This window comes from Panthera uncia, chromosome F2, assembly GCF_023721935.1.
Source record: "Panthera uncia isolate 11264 chromosome F2, Puncia_PCG_1.0, whole genome shotgun sequence".
In the NCBI taxonomy this organism is placed as follows: Eukaryota; Metazoa; Chordata; class Mammalia; order Carnivora; family Felidae; genus Panthera; species Panthera uncia.
The window spans coordinates 59,363,896-59,380,092 of NC_064812.1; the positions used below are offsets into that span (position 1 = coordinate 59,363,896).

General features: G+C 34.7%; 1 protein-coding gene across 5 annotated transcripts in view; it reads left to right on the forward strand.

Moving 5' to 3' along the window:
• The window catches only part of STAU2 (staufen double-stranded RNA binding protein 2), a 310,778-nt gene that overhangs the window by 120,050 nt on the left and 174,531 nt on the right, over positions 1-16,197 (forward strand). For all 5 annotated transcript variants that reach the window (XM_049633242.1, XM_049633243.1, XM_049633240.1 and 2 more), the window contains exons 8-9: positions 6,351-6,488; positions 14,745-14,876. In XM_049633242.1, coding sequence (XP_049489199.1) covers positions 6,351-6,488; positions 14,745-14,876 — 270 coding nt within the window. The remainder of the gene's footprint in view (positions 1-6,350; positions 6,489-14,744; positions 14,877-16,197) is intronic.

The window sequence follows — 16,197 nt, forward strand, 5'->3', positions numbered from 1 at the left end:
CCTCCATTCCCAGAGTAGGTTAGCCCCCTACATTTTTCTTCACATACATCACACTTGTAATTACTTGTACCATGTCTGTCTTACGTTAAAATAAAGCCTATAGACATCTTCTGGAATGTAAGGTTATTTTAAGAAAACAGCATACATACAGTGAGTTGGAATCTAGATAATTTTAAGTATAATCACACCTTATGGTGGGCCAATAAATGGGTCAGGTTGGAATAGTATATTGGTTTTCAGCATTTTCCTCCCTTCCTCATATGTCTTATACATGTAGACTCTATAGTTCCTTATTATGCAGTAGAAGTAGAGAATAAACTGTTGATGATTTACTTTAATTTTATTTAAAGTAACAAAACATCACATTTTATTTAATTTTCATAATCATGCTGTGGTGTAGCTTTTATCCCATTTTACCGATGAGGTCCTTGGTGTTTAAGAAACGTACCCAAGATCATGTAACAGTTCGGTTCCAGGTCCAGTCCTGTCTGTTTCCAGTGCCCATCTGAAACCGGTTGATTGTGAACTCCTCTTGGATTTTAAGAGTAACGCTACACAGTAACCTAACAGTTACAATGTTAGATTGTTTTAATTATGTCTTTGGGTCTATATTTTGTTTTTTAATGCGGTTCTCTTCTATAAGATGAGAATTTAGAGAAGTGTTTCCAACGTTGGAGGTAAAATTTTCTGGATACAACTATTACAAGACTGTCTATACTAGTTCGTGGAAAGAGAACATAAGACTTGATATCCAAGGAATAAGTTAATTGTCCGAGATGCTAGTAGTTAATTTCAATCAAGGGAAGAAACCAGCCATTCTTAATGTTCTCAGACTCCATTATTATCTAATTGGATTTATGCATCTGGTTTTTTGTCATTGGAATCCGTATCAACAGTGTTTTGGAACTTAAAAACATTTTTATAAAAGAGGCAAATTGAATAAAAGTAAAGGCAGCATACCATTGGAAGTACATATTTATTTGAGTGTCTTCAGGAACTGGGCATACTTCTAGTGCTAGACTCAAAAACTTCCCTTTACCTTTTTGTTGATATCCCACTCTTAGACTTATACCTTATTGTCTGTATTTGTCTGTTCTTATCAATCCTTTACTTCGTTTATAATTCATTAGTTTTCATTTTTGCTATTAAATATGGGTAGAAACCAGAATTTTATCAAAAGCTAGAATCTTCCCTTTCTCTCCTCTTCTTCCATCTAACTATTGCAGTAACTGAAGTTCTCAGTCTTTTTCTTCTCTTACTGCACCTAGGCTTCTCTTCATACTTCTAGGGTTTCAATTCAGTCTCTGTGTAGATGATTTTCAGATACTCTTTTGTGCTATATGCTGCCTGTTGGACATCTTCACTTCTTATTTATTTCACAGGCACATCAGACTCATCATAAACTCCTTCTCCTCCAGCATTCCTTGTCACAGTGCCTGGCATCACCATCCCACTGCTGCTGAAACAGAAACCTGGGAGTCATTTTTAACTTTTAACCATTATATCCAGTCAATCATCAAATCCTATTGAATCTATCACTTAAGTATTTCTTAAGTTGGTTCATTTATTTCCATCTCTTTGCCATCTTTATTTGGTTCGGCTCAAAATCATCTCTTGCCTGAACTGCTATAGCAGGTTTTTAATTGGCCTTCCTGTAAGTACTTTTGACATCCTGTCAACTGATCTTTTAAAAAGTGTTATCTTTCAGAGACACCAGTCAGATCATGTCATTCCTCTGCTTGAAATCTTTTAGTAATTTCCCGTTTCTCTTTGGATAAAGTCCAAAATCCTAAACATACTCTAAAAGACCCTGCAGGATCTGACCTGCAGCAGCAAACTAGGTGTGATGGAGAACCAGGAAGAGCTCCGACTATATACAAGTTTAGTGTGACACACACAGCCTGCAACATAGTGATTACCCCTGCCTCTAATACTTGTTTTAGAGTAAATTTTCACAGGTGGAAACAGTTCTGCCCGTGTGATAAATACACAGCTTCATTTCTAGGAGTAATATCCGAAGAAAGTTCATATGCACAGAGAATATTTGATTTGCAAAGATTGTTTTTTTGTTTTTAAACCTTTTAGAAGGCACTAAAACAGCTATATATAAGTTTAAAAAAATTTTTTTAAAAGCTTTATTCATAAACATTTCCCATACAATGTTAAAAATAGAATACCTTCTAAATGGTTTATACAGTATTTGTATGTAAGTTAAAAAGCCTATTACGTTAAATGAAAACTTACTGCCCAACTTGCATCTAGAACATTTCTCAATGAGATTGAAGCTGTGTAGGCCCCTCCTCTGTTACGTCCAGATACCACCTCACATAGTTAATCACAATATTAGTTTTATATTTAACGTTTCCTGACCTTATAATTTTATTGCATGTTTGTTTTTTTCTGAAAAAAATTGCATTTGGTTAGCTAGCTTTTAAAACAGCTTTGTTGAAGTATAATTGTACATATTTAAAACATGCTATTTGGTATGTTTGGATATATGTGTACACCTGTGAAACCATGACCATAATCAAGATAATGAAACTATCCATTGCTCCCAAAAGTTTCCTTGTGCCCCTTTGTAATCCCTCCACCCTCCATTCCCAAGCAACTACCTTCTTTTTGGATGGCTTCTTTTACTTAGCATAATCACTTTGAGATTCATCCATGTTGTTGCATGTTAACAGTTACTGATTCTGTTGTTTTTTTTTTTAATTAAAAAAGCTCTTTTAAATGTTTATTTTTGAGAGAGAGAGAGAGAACGTGTGTGTGCATGCGAAGAAGGGGCAGAGAGATAGGGAGACAGCATCTGAAGCAGGCCCTGCACGGTCAGTGCAAAGCCCTGTGCAGGGCTTGAACCCATGAACCACGAGATCATGACCTGAAGTTGGAAGCTCAACCAACTGAGCCACCCAGGCGCCTCTGATTCTGTTTTAATGCTAAGTAGTATTCTGTTGTATGGTTATACCACCCTTTGTTTATTCATTCACCCTGTGGTGGATATTTGGGATGTTTCTCATTTTGGGCTATAAATAGAGCTGTTGTGAACATGTGTGTATGTCTTATGGGCATAAGTTTTCCTTTTCTTTAAAAAAAAATTTTTTTTTAAGCATTTTTTTATTATTGAGAGAGAGAGAGAGAGAGAGAGCACGAGTGAGTGAGCGTAAGCATGGGAGGGGCAGAGAGAGGGGGAGACACAGGATCTGAAGCAGGCTCCAGGCTCTGAGCAAGCTGTCAGCACAGAGCCTGACATGGGGCTCGAACTCATGAACTGCGAGATCATGACCTGAGCTGAAGTCGGACACTCAACCAACTGAGCCACCCAGGTGCCCCATAAGTCTTCCTTTTCTTTTTTGGGTAAATGCTTGGGAGTGAATGGCTTGGTCATTTAGTAGGCATATACTCAACCTTTTAAGAGACTGTCAATTGTTTTTTCAAATGAGTATACCATTTTACATTCTTAGCAGCCATCATTTTAGTTGCTGCACATCCTTTCTAATACATAGTATAGTCTTGAATTTCAGTTGTACAAATGCATGTGTATTGATACTTCATTGTGGTTTTAATTCACATTACTCCAGTGGCTAATGATATTGAGCATTGTTTATGTGTTTGGTAGCACATGAGGTTGGATGAGGTGTTGTTCAAATCTTTTGACCACTTCAAACATTAAGTAATAACTTAAATAACAATAAAAATAATAAAATGTAAATAATAATAAGTTTATTATTGAATTTTGAGAGGTCTTCATACATTCTAGATACAAGTTCTTTTTTTTTCTTCAGTGAGAATTCTTTATGTTTTTATTGAATCATAAATGAAATGCAGTATCCCATTAGTTTCAGGGGTACATCATAGTGATTGAATATTTTTAGACATTATGAAATTATACCATCTGTCACCATACAAAGTTGTTACAATATCATTGACTATATTCCCTGTGCTGTACATTATGTCCCTATGACTTACTTATTTTATAACTGGAAGTCTTTACCTCTTAATTCCTTTCACCTATTTCACTCCCCTCCACATACAAGTGCTTTATCAGATATATGGTTTGCAGATATTTTCTCTAAAGCCTGTGACTTAACCTTTTCAAAGAACAGAAATTATTAATTTTAAAGAAGTCTAATTTATTATTTTTTATGGGATATGATTTCAGTGTTGTATCTAAGAAATTGTCACCTAACCAAGTCACAAAAATTTCCCCTGTGTTTCTTCTGGAAATTTTATAGCTTAGATATTACATTTAAGTTTGTGAACCATTTGAGTTAATGATAATGAGGTACGGATTTAAGTTTGTGGTTTTTTTGTGTTTTTTTGTGTGTTTTTTTTTTTTGCATATGAATATTCAGCTGTTGCAGGACCAGTGGTTGAAAAGACTACCCTTTCCCATTGAATTGCTTTTCTACCTTTGTCAAAAATCTGTTAACCATATATATGTATGGGTCTATTTCTGGATGCTGCTGTGTTTGCTGGTCTCTGTCTCTTTATGCCAATACTACACATACTGTCTTGATCACCATAGCTTTATAATAAATCTTGAAATCAGATAGTCTGAATCCTCCAACTTTCTTCTTTTTTTCAAAGTTGTTTTGGTTATCTGTCCTTTGTGTTTCCACATGAATTTTAGCATTAGTTTATTAAGTATTACACGAAGTATGGTAGGATTTTGATTGGGATTGCAATGAATTGATAGATCAGTTTGAAGAGACTTGACATGTTAAGAATGTTAAGTCTTCTGATCCATGAACATATGTCTGTTCATTTATTGAGATCCTGGTTAATTTCAGCAGTGTTTTATCATTTTAGTGGGTTTTACATGAATTATATCATACTGTATTCTTCTGTGCTTGCTTTTCTTGTCTTATTTAAAATTTTTTTCTGAATTTCATTCATTGTGAGGCATGCAGCTGTCCTTAATTCATTTTCATTGCTATATGCCACTCCACTGTATTAACATGAGATAATTTATTATTTTATTGATAAATGCTTAGGCTATTTCCAGTTTTTTTTGCTATTTCAAATAATGCAGCTATGGATATTCCTGTATATATGAGCTAGCACATATGGGAAACCATTTTCTAAGGGTATTTATATGTCTATGAAGAGGCTACTGGTTTTTAGCTTTACTAGACATTGCCAGATTCTTTTCCAATTTATATTATCAGCAGTGTATAAGGATTTTTTTAAAGTTTATTTATTTTGAGAGAGAGACGGAGTGGGGGAGGAACAGAGAGAGAGAGAATTGCAAGTAGGTTTCATGCTATCAGTGCAGAGCCTGATTCAGGGCACAAATGCACAAACCGTGAGATCATGACCTGAGCTGAAACCAAGAGTCAGATGCTTAACCAACTGAGCCACCCAGGTGCCCCTAAGATGTTTTTTTTTTTTTTAAGTTTATTCATTTACTTTTTCAGTAATCTCTATACCCAATGTGAGGCTTGAACTCACAACCCTGAGATCAGGATTGACTCTTCTGACTGAGCCAGCCAGGCAATCCAGCAGTGTATAAGTTTTTGTTACTCCCTATCCTCACCAATCAGGGCTGTCAGACTTCTTAATTTTTGCCAAATAGATGAGTGTGAAAAAGTATCTGACTGTGGTTTTAACATGCATTTTCTGAGTCTTTTTTTTTTTTTTTTTTTTTTTTTTTTGAGAGAGAGCGAGGGCAAGAGCGCATGTGTGTGCAGAATGGGAATGGGGCAAAGGGAAAGGGAGAATCTCAAAACAGGCTCCACACAGCCTGACACATGGCTCAATCTCATGACCCTGGGATCATGACCTGAGCCGAGATCGAGAGTTGGATACTTCACCAACTGAACCACCCAGGCACCCCCACTTTCTGAGTCATAATGAGGTTGATTATCCTTTCATATGTTTTTCTTCTGTTAAATATCTATTCATCTTCTTTGCCCATTTTTCTTTTATATTGTCTTAATACTTTTTAGGAGTTTTAAAAAATATATTTCGGATGCTGGATACATCTTTTTTTTTAGTTATATATATTGCAAATGTCTCTTCCCAGCTCATGGCTTATCTTCTTACTTTCTTTTTGGTGTTTTTTGACCAACAGAAGTTGTGAAGCAACTCTAATATATTAAAGAGTTTAAAAGCAGCCTTAGCCCAAGTTGTCAATAATGCCTTTGAGCCCTAAATCCCATAGAAGTCTTAGTTTCAGATCCATTGTATGATTTACCTTTATAAATCTTCATAAATGACTCTCCAGTTGCATTATCTTCTCTAGTCATGGTTTTGGGGTACAGAAGATGAGGGGAGAACCACTGTTTCTTAAAGGATCTGATAATGGGTTTTGCAAGCATATTTTGAAATTTTCTCAAATTATTTTTTAGGCTGGACCAGAGTATGGTCAAGGAATGAACCCCATTAGCCGCCTGGCTCAAATTCAACAGGCCAAAAAGGAGAAGGAGCCAGATTATGTTTTGCTTTCAGAAAGAGGAATGCCTCGGCGTCGGGAATTTGTGATGCAGGTACTTCTAACTTCTGTATTAGAAAACAATTTTGTAACTACTGAAAAAAATTAGAAACCCCCAGGTTGGAATAAAGATGTGGGGGTAAGGCAAACTAGGAACTAATAACATTCATTCCTTCCAGGCCCACCTGCTCCTTGGCTGAAACATTCAAGTGTCAGGGACATGTTAGAGTAGACCATCTGGGTTTTTGAAGGGACTGTGAGTTCACACAGGTTATTTACCACAGAGTGTATAATTCAGAATGCTTATCTCTAACTTAGGTTACGCTTTGCAGTCAGGGGCTGTTAACTACTGGGGGTAGGATACGGATGGATTAGAAACATAATTTAGAAAATAGATGTAGAAGATGGAACAGGGCCAAGAGCATGAGCTTTTGGGTTATCAGGAAAATTAGGAAAAGAAAGCTAGCTGGTGAGGACTGAGGGACTCAGAATTGCTGAGAGATTTAGGCATTTAGAGATTTAGAGATTTCGGATTGAGGCACAATGCCTAATATGTCCTCCTTTTATTTATTTACTTAAAAAAGTTTTTTTAATATTTATTCTTATTTTTGAGAGAGAGCACAAGTGCTTGAACTCAAGTGGGGGAGGGGCAGAGAGAGGAAGACAGAGGATCCAAAGCAGGCTCCATGCTGTGAACGTGGAGCCCTGTAGCAGGGCTTGAACTCATGAACTGTGAGATATGACCTGAGCTGAAATCAAGAATTGATTGCTTAACTGACTGAGCCACCCAGGCGCCCCCCTCCTTTTAAAATTCTACCCATTCATCTTCATTTGCCAACTCAAGCCCCAGTAGTGAAGAAACCTTTAATTCTTATTATGCAATTTTCAAACATACCCAAAGGTGGATATTCTTAATAGTTTACTACAAATAATAATACAATGGAATAGGAATAGCATATGAGGAATATGCCCAGCATCCAAACCCAACAATTAAGATTTTTGCCACACTTACTTCAGCTATCAATTTTTCTTTCCTCCTTCCCTCTCTTTCTTCTTTTCTTGAAGTATTTCAAAGGTAATATCTAGCCACCTATCATTTTAACCTGCATACTTAGTGTATATCCCTAAAAAATATGGAAGTTTTTCTTTTGTGTTTTTACATTAGGCATGATTCATACTGATTAGAATCATCTAATACTCAATCTATATTGAAATTCTGCTTACTGTACCCAAACTGTTTTTGTTATAATTGGCTTGTCAAAGCAACTTTCTCCAATTAGACTCATAGATCTCATTTTTAATTAATCCAGTTAAAACCAACAGATATTTGTTAAGTGTTGACCATGTGGCAGACATTTTGGCACTAATACATAGTATCTCATTGATTAACTTCTCATGCATATTTAAATTTTACCTTCTTTCCCAATTTATAATCTCCACGTTTCTTTATCTCAGAGTACCTAATATAGTATATGTATATAGTAGTACCTTAAAAAACCTTTGGTGTACATTTGCTGCCTTCCTGCTTGATTGAGAGCTAGCATCTTGGGCTTTTGTTGGAGATGAAAACTTCTGATGGGAACCTCAATATCCGAAGAGGGGGGAATACTTCTATGGTAGTAAGCACAGTACTGTCTAGATGTCATTAGGACCCAGAACAGTTTTATTCTAGTATTTTACTTTGTAAAATATGGGCACTATTTTTCTTTTTACATGCTTAGCTTTAAAGAATTCTAGGAAATATTTTTAGAACTCTAAAACCTGAGGGGGGGTGGAAATCACCTAAAATTTAGACCTGTGTTAGGATAAAAACTGGCTTTGACTTTATTAAACAATTTTTTTTCTGTGGAGTATATTGAGTACCCCTTTTGAAAAAGGAATTTAGAATGTCTTAGGCCAGTTTCCATTTTATGGGTATTCATAAACATTCTAGTCAAATGGGAACATTTGGCTGTGCTTTTAAATGTTTTCACACTGAATTCATATTGTTTTTTCCCCTTCTGGAAGCCCCAGTGGATTCATTATAGTATTGCAGCAAGTTTATCAAAGTAAAGGCTTTTGTATAAACTACTTAAGCAATGTTATCATTTGTTATAATTGAATGTGGAAGTAAAATATCCAGAGATAATATGCTCATATTTATCTATCACCAAAAAAAAAAAAAAAAGGTAAGTTTGTGTGTTATAAAGTAGATGCAGTTACTTGTACTGATTATTAGACAAGGAAAATCTCTGATGACATTATCTGGGTGTTTATTTCTAGAGTGTATTTCTTAAAGCTTTTTATTATTTTAGAAAGAGGTATTTTAAGTTTTCAATGAGAAAATAATGACAACTACACCAAATTGTATATCAGCACATTCTATTATTATATATCATGAGTTAATTTTTCTACCTCTGATTAAGGTCTTCAGGTTTTAAAAAAATGCGTAAAGCAAGTTTCATCTATTATATTTGTTTTTTTTTTTTTTCTTTAATGTTTATTTATTTTGAGAGAGAGAGCAGGGGAGGGGCAGAGAGCGAGGGAGAGAGAAACAATCCCAAGCAGGCTCTGCACTGTCAGCACAGAGCCCATTGCAGGGCTTGATCCTATGAATGGTGAGATCATGACTTGAACTGAAACCAAGAATTGGACACTTAACTGACTGAGCCACCCAGTGCTCCTATTTTTTTTCTTTTTTTAAGAGAGAGAGAAGGCGCAAGTGAGCGAGGAGCAGAGAGAGAGAGAGAAGCAGGGCTCACCTGAAGTGGGGCTCATGTTATTTTTACCTGAAGTGGGGCTTGAGCTCACCCAATGCAGAGCTCATGCTCTACCCAAGTGGGACTGGATCTCCCTGAACCAGGGTTCAAACTCATGAACCCATGAGATCACAACCTGAGCTGAAGTCAGATGCTTAACTGACTGAGCCACCCAGGCACACCCATCAATTTTTTTTTGTGACTCATTGAAAGTAAATCAATTAAGTCTTTGGTAAATGCTACTTTAGAACTATTTTTTTTACTTTTTTTGAGGACTTATTTAAATAATTTGTTTAAAGATAAAAACCTGGCAGTCTTAAAGTTATTGCATGGCAAAATAATTGAGCTTCTTTGTAGACAGCATTTTAATGTAAAACTATTATTTGTAATAATTTAAAAATATTGTGAATTTTTGAGGAAGATGGCTTATGAAGTTTACTTACATACTTGCTTACTTACACATTTACATGCTTTTATAATTATGTGACTTATTTTTTTGAATGTTCACTGTGTTTGTTAGCAAGGAATCAGAGTCCTTCAGCACAGTCCTCTTTTTCGATACTAGCAAATAACTCTGGGATAATTACCTGCAACCTTTTGAACCATGCCACCATGTCAACTTGTGTGAGGTGAGGGGTAGGAGAATGGGAAAAATGAATCTGGAAGTACCGGTTCTAGAAGTAAGTCTTGAAGGTGTCAGAATAGGTCAGATGGAAAGCTGGCAGATACAGATCCAACATGAATGCTGAGTCGGGAACAGCATTACCCAAGAGCAGGAGACTGGAGTCAAAGAGCATCAGGCCTGGGTAGATAAATGAGATTTAGAGATGAAGCAGCAAAAGAATTGAATGAGAGCTCGTGAGGTGTATGTAGCATGTCAAAACAGCTGAAACTTTTTTTTTTTTTTTTCCCTGCTGACTGATCCTGCTTCCATTTACTTTGGCAAGTCTTTTGTCCCTCAGAGCAGTAGAGGAAGCTTCTGACGTAGCTGACCTACTCTGTTAGCTAGCAAGCATTCCAGCAACAACACAGGGGCTGGTGAAGCTGGGAACTAACCAAACACTGGAAAAAATAACAGGTAGCAGAGGCCTGGCTCTAGCCAGGGACTCAAGCACATTATACCTAGGGCCTGCTATATTCAGGTCAGGTGCAGGCCAGCACAGATATGGGAGATAGTATGTGTTCACCCAGCTCCAGGGATCTGCTGTGGACAGTATTAAGTATTAGATCAGTGCTTCTGAGGGAAGTCCATAGACTACTGCTGATTTGTCATAATGTACTGGTTTCTAGTTTTAGAAGAAAGAGCAATGAAATGTTTCAAAGACAGTGCACAGATTTGAACTGTAACATTTGAGATAGTTGTTACAGAAACTCTATAAAGAATGTGTTTTCAGTGTTTCATATACAACAACTATGTCATTTAGTTCATCTTGACTTTCTTTGTCGTATATTTGCACATTGTTTATACTTAAGTTCTTTAACCACTGTGTTAGAAGTACTTGGTTCACTGAAGCTTAAACGTGGTGATGGAAATGGTAACACAAATCAAACTGAAATAATGGTGTAAGAATAAATGGCAAGCAGTACACAAGTGTGGACACCAGATGGAAACTGGTATGTTCTGAGACAAGTGAAATAGCCAGTTATGCTTTAACTGTGTAGAAGTGTCATGCTTTATATCCCAAAGCTGGATTAGTTGTACAACATACCAGTTCATTACTAGTACACAGAATATTGTAATTGTGAAATTTTATTAAGGTGGCATGAAACTATTGAAGCTAATTTTTTTTTTTAAAGCAAAGCATAGTGACATCAAATTTTCGTTTATAGATTGCCTGTTCAGCTTTCTTGCTCATTTTTCTACTAGCTTTAAAAAAAATTGATTTGGGTGTGCCTGGGTGGCTGGCTCAGTTGGTTAAGCATCCATCTTCTGCTGAGGTCATGATCTCATGGTCCGTGACTTTGAGTCTCATACAGGTCTGTCTGCTGTCAGTGCAGGGCCTGCTTTGGATCTTCTGTCTCCTCTCTCTGCCCGCCCCCCCCCCGCCCCCCCGCCACTTGTGCGCCTCTCTCTCAAAAATAAGTAAATATTAAAGAATAAATAAATAACTCTTTAAAAAAAATGATTTATCGGAATCTACTATATATTCTGGAATGTAAGTCTTTTTCAGTTATGTGGCCTTTCAAGTATCTCCTCTTGTGTTGTGACTTTCCTTTCCCCCCCCCCCCCCCAATTTTAGTGATGTTCTTTTGAGGAACAGAAGTAATTTTTTTTTTTAAGTTTATTTGTCTATTTTGGGGGTGGGGAGAGGCAGAGAGAAAGAATCCCAAGCAGGCTCCGTGCTATCAGCACAGACCCGATGTTGGGCTTAATCTCACAACTGTGAAATCATGAACTGAGCCATAATCAAGAGTTGTATGCTTAACCAACTGAGCCACCCAGACACCCCCAGAAGTAATTTAATGCAGACAAATTTATCTGTCTTTTCCCTCATGTTGACTTTATAAGTGTAGACATCCAGAAGAATAATGCCCCCACCTTGTTTCTCTTCAATAGGATCTTGAATGTTCTTAGTACTTTGCATTTCCATGTAAATTTTGGAATCAGCTTGTCAAGTATTGTAAAAATCATGTGTGGGATTTTGATGGTAATTCATTGAATTTATAGGTCAATTTGAAGAGAATTGATATCATATTGAGTATTAAGTACATGAGTATGGCGTATCTATTAGGTTTATCTTAATTTTTCTCGGTGCTTATTATTTTTTTATATAAAGTTCTTAAACATCATAGGTATTTGATTTTCATTCAATGTAAATGGTATCTTTTAATAATTTTCTACTTGATTGTTGATGGGATATAACAATGCAGTTGGCTTAGGGCTCCTGGGTGTTTCAGTCGGTTAGGCTTCTGACTTCGGCTCAGGTCATGATGTCACAGTTCGTGGGTTTGAGCCCCATGTCAGGCTTTGCGCTGACAGCTCAGAGCCTGGAGCCTCCTTCAGATTCTGTGTCTCCCTCTCTCTTTTTCCCTCCTCCTACTTAGGCTTTCTCACTCTTTCAAAAATAAATACATAAATAAATATTAGAAAAATGTGGTTGGCTTTTGTATACTGTAATATACATTGAAAACTTTACACTCTCATAAAGTCTTATAATTTAGCTGTAGATATTCTTGGATTTCCTATATAAATATCATATATCCAAATGATGACAATTTGTTTTTATACTTCTAATTCTATGGTTTTTTTCTTGTCTTATTGCTCTGTCTAGGATTTGTAGTAAAATGTTAAATACTAGTAAAAATAGAGGGCATCTTTGTCTTGTTTCTAATATCAGAATTTCAACAGTAAGTATAATGTTTGTTGAAGTTTGCTATAGACTTTTTGCAGAATGCCCTATATCATATTAAGTAAGTTCCCTGTTTTCCTTAGTTTGCTAGGAGTTTTTATTATGAATGTATGGTGAGTTTTATCACATGCTTTTGCTCAATTTGTTAGGATGACCATATGTTTTGTCTCCTCAATCTGTTAATATAGCAGATTCCACTGATTGATTTTACTTGAATTTCGAATGTTAGACCAATCTTGCATTTCTGGAATAAACCTAACTTCATCATGATTTTTCTTTTTATATATTGCTTTGTTCAATATACTATATTATGCAGTTTAAACTTTAACAGTTATACTTGGGAATGAAATTGGTCTGTACATTTTCTTTCTTAAATTGTTCCTGTTGGGTTTTAGAATCAAACTGATACCTCATTGAATAATTGGGGACTGATTTCTCTTTTTCTTTTATTATGTGAAGTTTTGTAAGGTTAGCATTATTCTTTCTTAAATATTAGGTAGAACTTACTGGAGAAGCTCTCAGGAATTTTCTTCATGAACACGTTTTTAATTATTGTTTTAATTTTTTTCTTTTAGTAGTTATAGAGCTATACAGTTCTGGGTTTATTCTGTGCCAGTTTTGGTAATTTGTATTGTTCAGGAATTTTTGTACTTTCTCTAAATATTCAAAAGTTTTTAGCTAAAATACTCAATATCCCTTATTATTTTTTAATTCTACAGAAGCTATAGTAATCTCCTATTTTCTTCTTATTTGTGTCTTCTCTTGCTTTTCTTGATCAGTCTTAACTTTGGTTTGTCATTTTATTAGTCTTTTCAGGGAACCAACTTTTGCTTTTTTTGAATTTCTCTATTGTATTTTTTCTTTATCCTTAATTTCCCTCCTTGTCTTTATTCCATTTTCTTTGGATTTGTTTTGCTCTAATAGCTTTTTGAGCTGGATGTTTAGGTCATTACTTTCCTGCCTTTCTCTAAGCTTTTATGGCTATATATTTTTTTCTAGATCCTTTAGCTGCATGCTTCAGGTTTTGATGTATTGTATTTCCATTATTATTTATTTAAAATATTTTCTAGTTTTTATTGGGATTTTTTCTCTGCCCATAGATTATTCAGACTTAATTGTTTCATTTCCAAAGTTGTGCTTATCTTCTTTCTTATTTGCTGCTTTGATCATTTGTTGAGACCAGTGTATAAAAACAAATCCCACTGTAGTTGTGTATTTTTTATTTCTCCTTGTAATGCTATATACTTCTTGCTTTCTTTACTTTTAAAAAATTATTTATTTTTTCCTTTTTGCTTTCCACTATAATTTTTATATTTGCATTAGCTTTTGGCACATGCATCATTAAAAGCTCTACCCAATTCAGAAAAGGTATATGTGGATATGAGATGGCTGATGTATATTTAAATACGTGTGTGTGTGTGTGTGTGTGTATACATCAGTGGTTTGCAAAAGGTAATTGTGGAATAGTTCTAATAATAAAAAGCTGTTTATTGACCAGTTATGATTTATTCTACAGTGTAGTTTACATACATTTTCTTATTTAATTTTCAGAACAATACAGTGACATAGATGTATTACCGTTCTTTTATTGATGAAAAAAACTGAGGCTTAGAGATGTTGACTAATTTGAATCAGTTCATACAGTTAAGAGGTAGTAGAATTGAATTTCATACCCAGTTCTGACCTGGAAATCTTTGTTCTTAACCACAATATTGAATTAACCTTTGTATATTAATTTTTCTCAGGAACTATTTAATATAAACCTTTGTAAACTTGGGATACAATGTAAACATTGTTTTGAATTGCACCACCATGAATTTCAGTCTTTTAGTATATTAACTTAAATAATGCTAAATGTAGTCATAACCAACATAAACTCTGTTGTAATGTGAATTTTATTTTTCTGCTTATAGAAGTATTTTTGTTTAAAAAATCAAGTAACATAGAACTATGTATGGAAGTAAAAGTCATTTAAGATTCTATCACCCTGGGATAAACCCCCATTGCCATTTTGAGGACCATATTGTCATATTTTTCGCCACATATATTTTCACTTGTGTATATAATTTTATGTAATTGGGAGACTAGCTTAATTGCTATTTTAATTTTGGACTGAACTTTACATTTGTCAATGCTAGAGAGCATAACACATTGCTTTTGGGTATTAAGGAGTTCTTGTTTACCAAAGCAATTACCATCCATTTCTTACTTTAATCCTACCAGGTCAAAGTAGGCAATGAAGTTGCTACTGGAACAGGACCTAACAAAAAGATAGCCAAAAAAAATGCTGCAGAAGCAATGCTGTTACAGCTTGGTTATAAAGCATCCACTAGTCTTCAAGATCAACTTGATAAGGTAAGAGTTAAATTTACGTGTGCATATACCTGTCCTGTCATAATATCAAAAGCGATGAGCAAATCCATTGTTTTTTTGACTCTTAAGTAATGTGTTAATTAGTTTAAAGGTAGAAGTCAAAAGTTTTTTTTTTTCCCTCAAGTCAGTACTCTGTATCTTTAAAGATAGATTCTTCAGGTAGAAAGTAACATCTGTTTATGGGGTGTTATATATTAATATTAAGATGAAATATTATATTCTTATAATTGGCATATACTAAATATTGTGTATATTTTTATTTTTTGTATCATTGAATATTTTATATAATACCAGTTGAATAATTTTTTAGCTTATTGACTAGTGGCTTTTGCCAGATAGCCACAGTTTTAATTTGTGCTTTTTAAAGAACACAGACTGTTAGCCTTCATTTCTGGAATACAGCTGCAAACACTAGAAATAAAGATCCTGAGTTATCCCTTTAGGGCAGGAACTGTACTGGACAGGCGCTCTATAAACTAATTTTTCTATTTACTTTAAATTTAAAAGTAAACTCAGAGGGTGTTTATTTTCTGCCAAGACTTATGTTCATGGTCCCCTATTTCTTCTGCAGCAGTTAATGACATCATTAACACCTACCTCTGTTGCAAGAGAAGCAGAGAACCCCAAATTCAGGCCTTGGCAGATAATTTGGCAGGAACTGGCTTAATTTCATTTTGTATTGTCATTGTATCTTTGTACATGTAGAAATTGTTTTTATTAATATTTTAATAAATGAAAAGTCATAAAACCAGCTTAATAATTATTTCTATCAAAAACAATATACTTTTTTCCATGACATTTTCTCATATAAGGATTCTATTTTTTAGAGGTATTTTCAGTTTCTACAGGAATACGTTTCTGAAATTCAGAGTAAAAACAAAATCATCTATTAAAAAACATTTAGATATACTTTTCTTTTTAAGACAGCTGTGAATACCTAGGCAATTATTTTCAGCGATTAAGAATTATTTGTCTGTGTGGTATCGCTAGAGATTTCAATTCTGTTTTTATAACCTGGCTAGTCAATGCTTTTTCTTCTTTTAAAAGTATTTGTAACATGAAACCCAACATGTGTTCAAGATTCTGTAGTTCTTATATTGTGTATATGTTGTTTTAACTTAACACATTTATATTGACTTAAAACTAGTGAGTGATTTATAAAAATACGTCAAAATAAATCTCATAGGCATATATTTGTATGTTAAGTGAAAATAAAACAGAACAAAAAGTCAGCATTAATTTTTTTAATTTGAAAGACATTTTTTATATACCCTTTGTATTATTGGTCAGGGTTCTTCAGAGA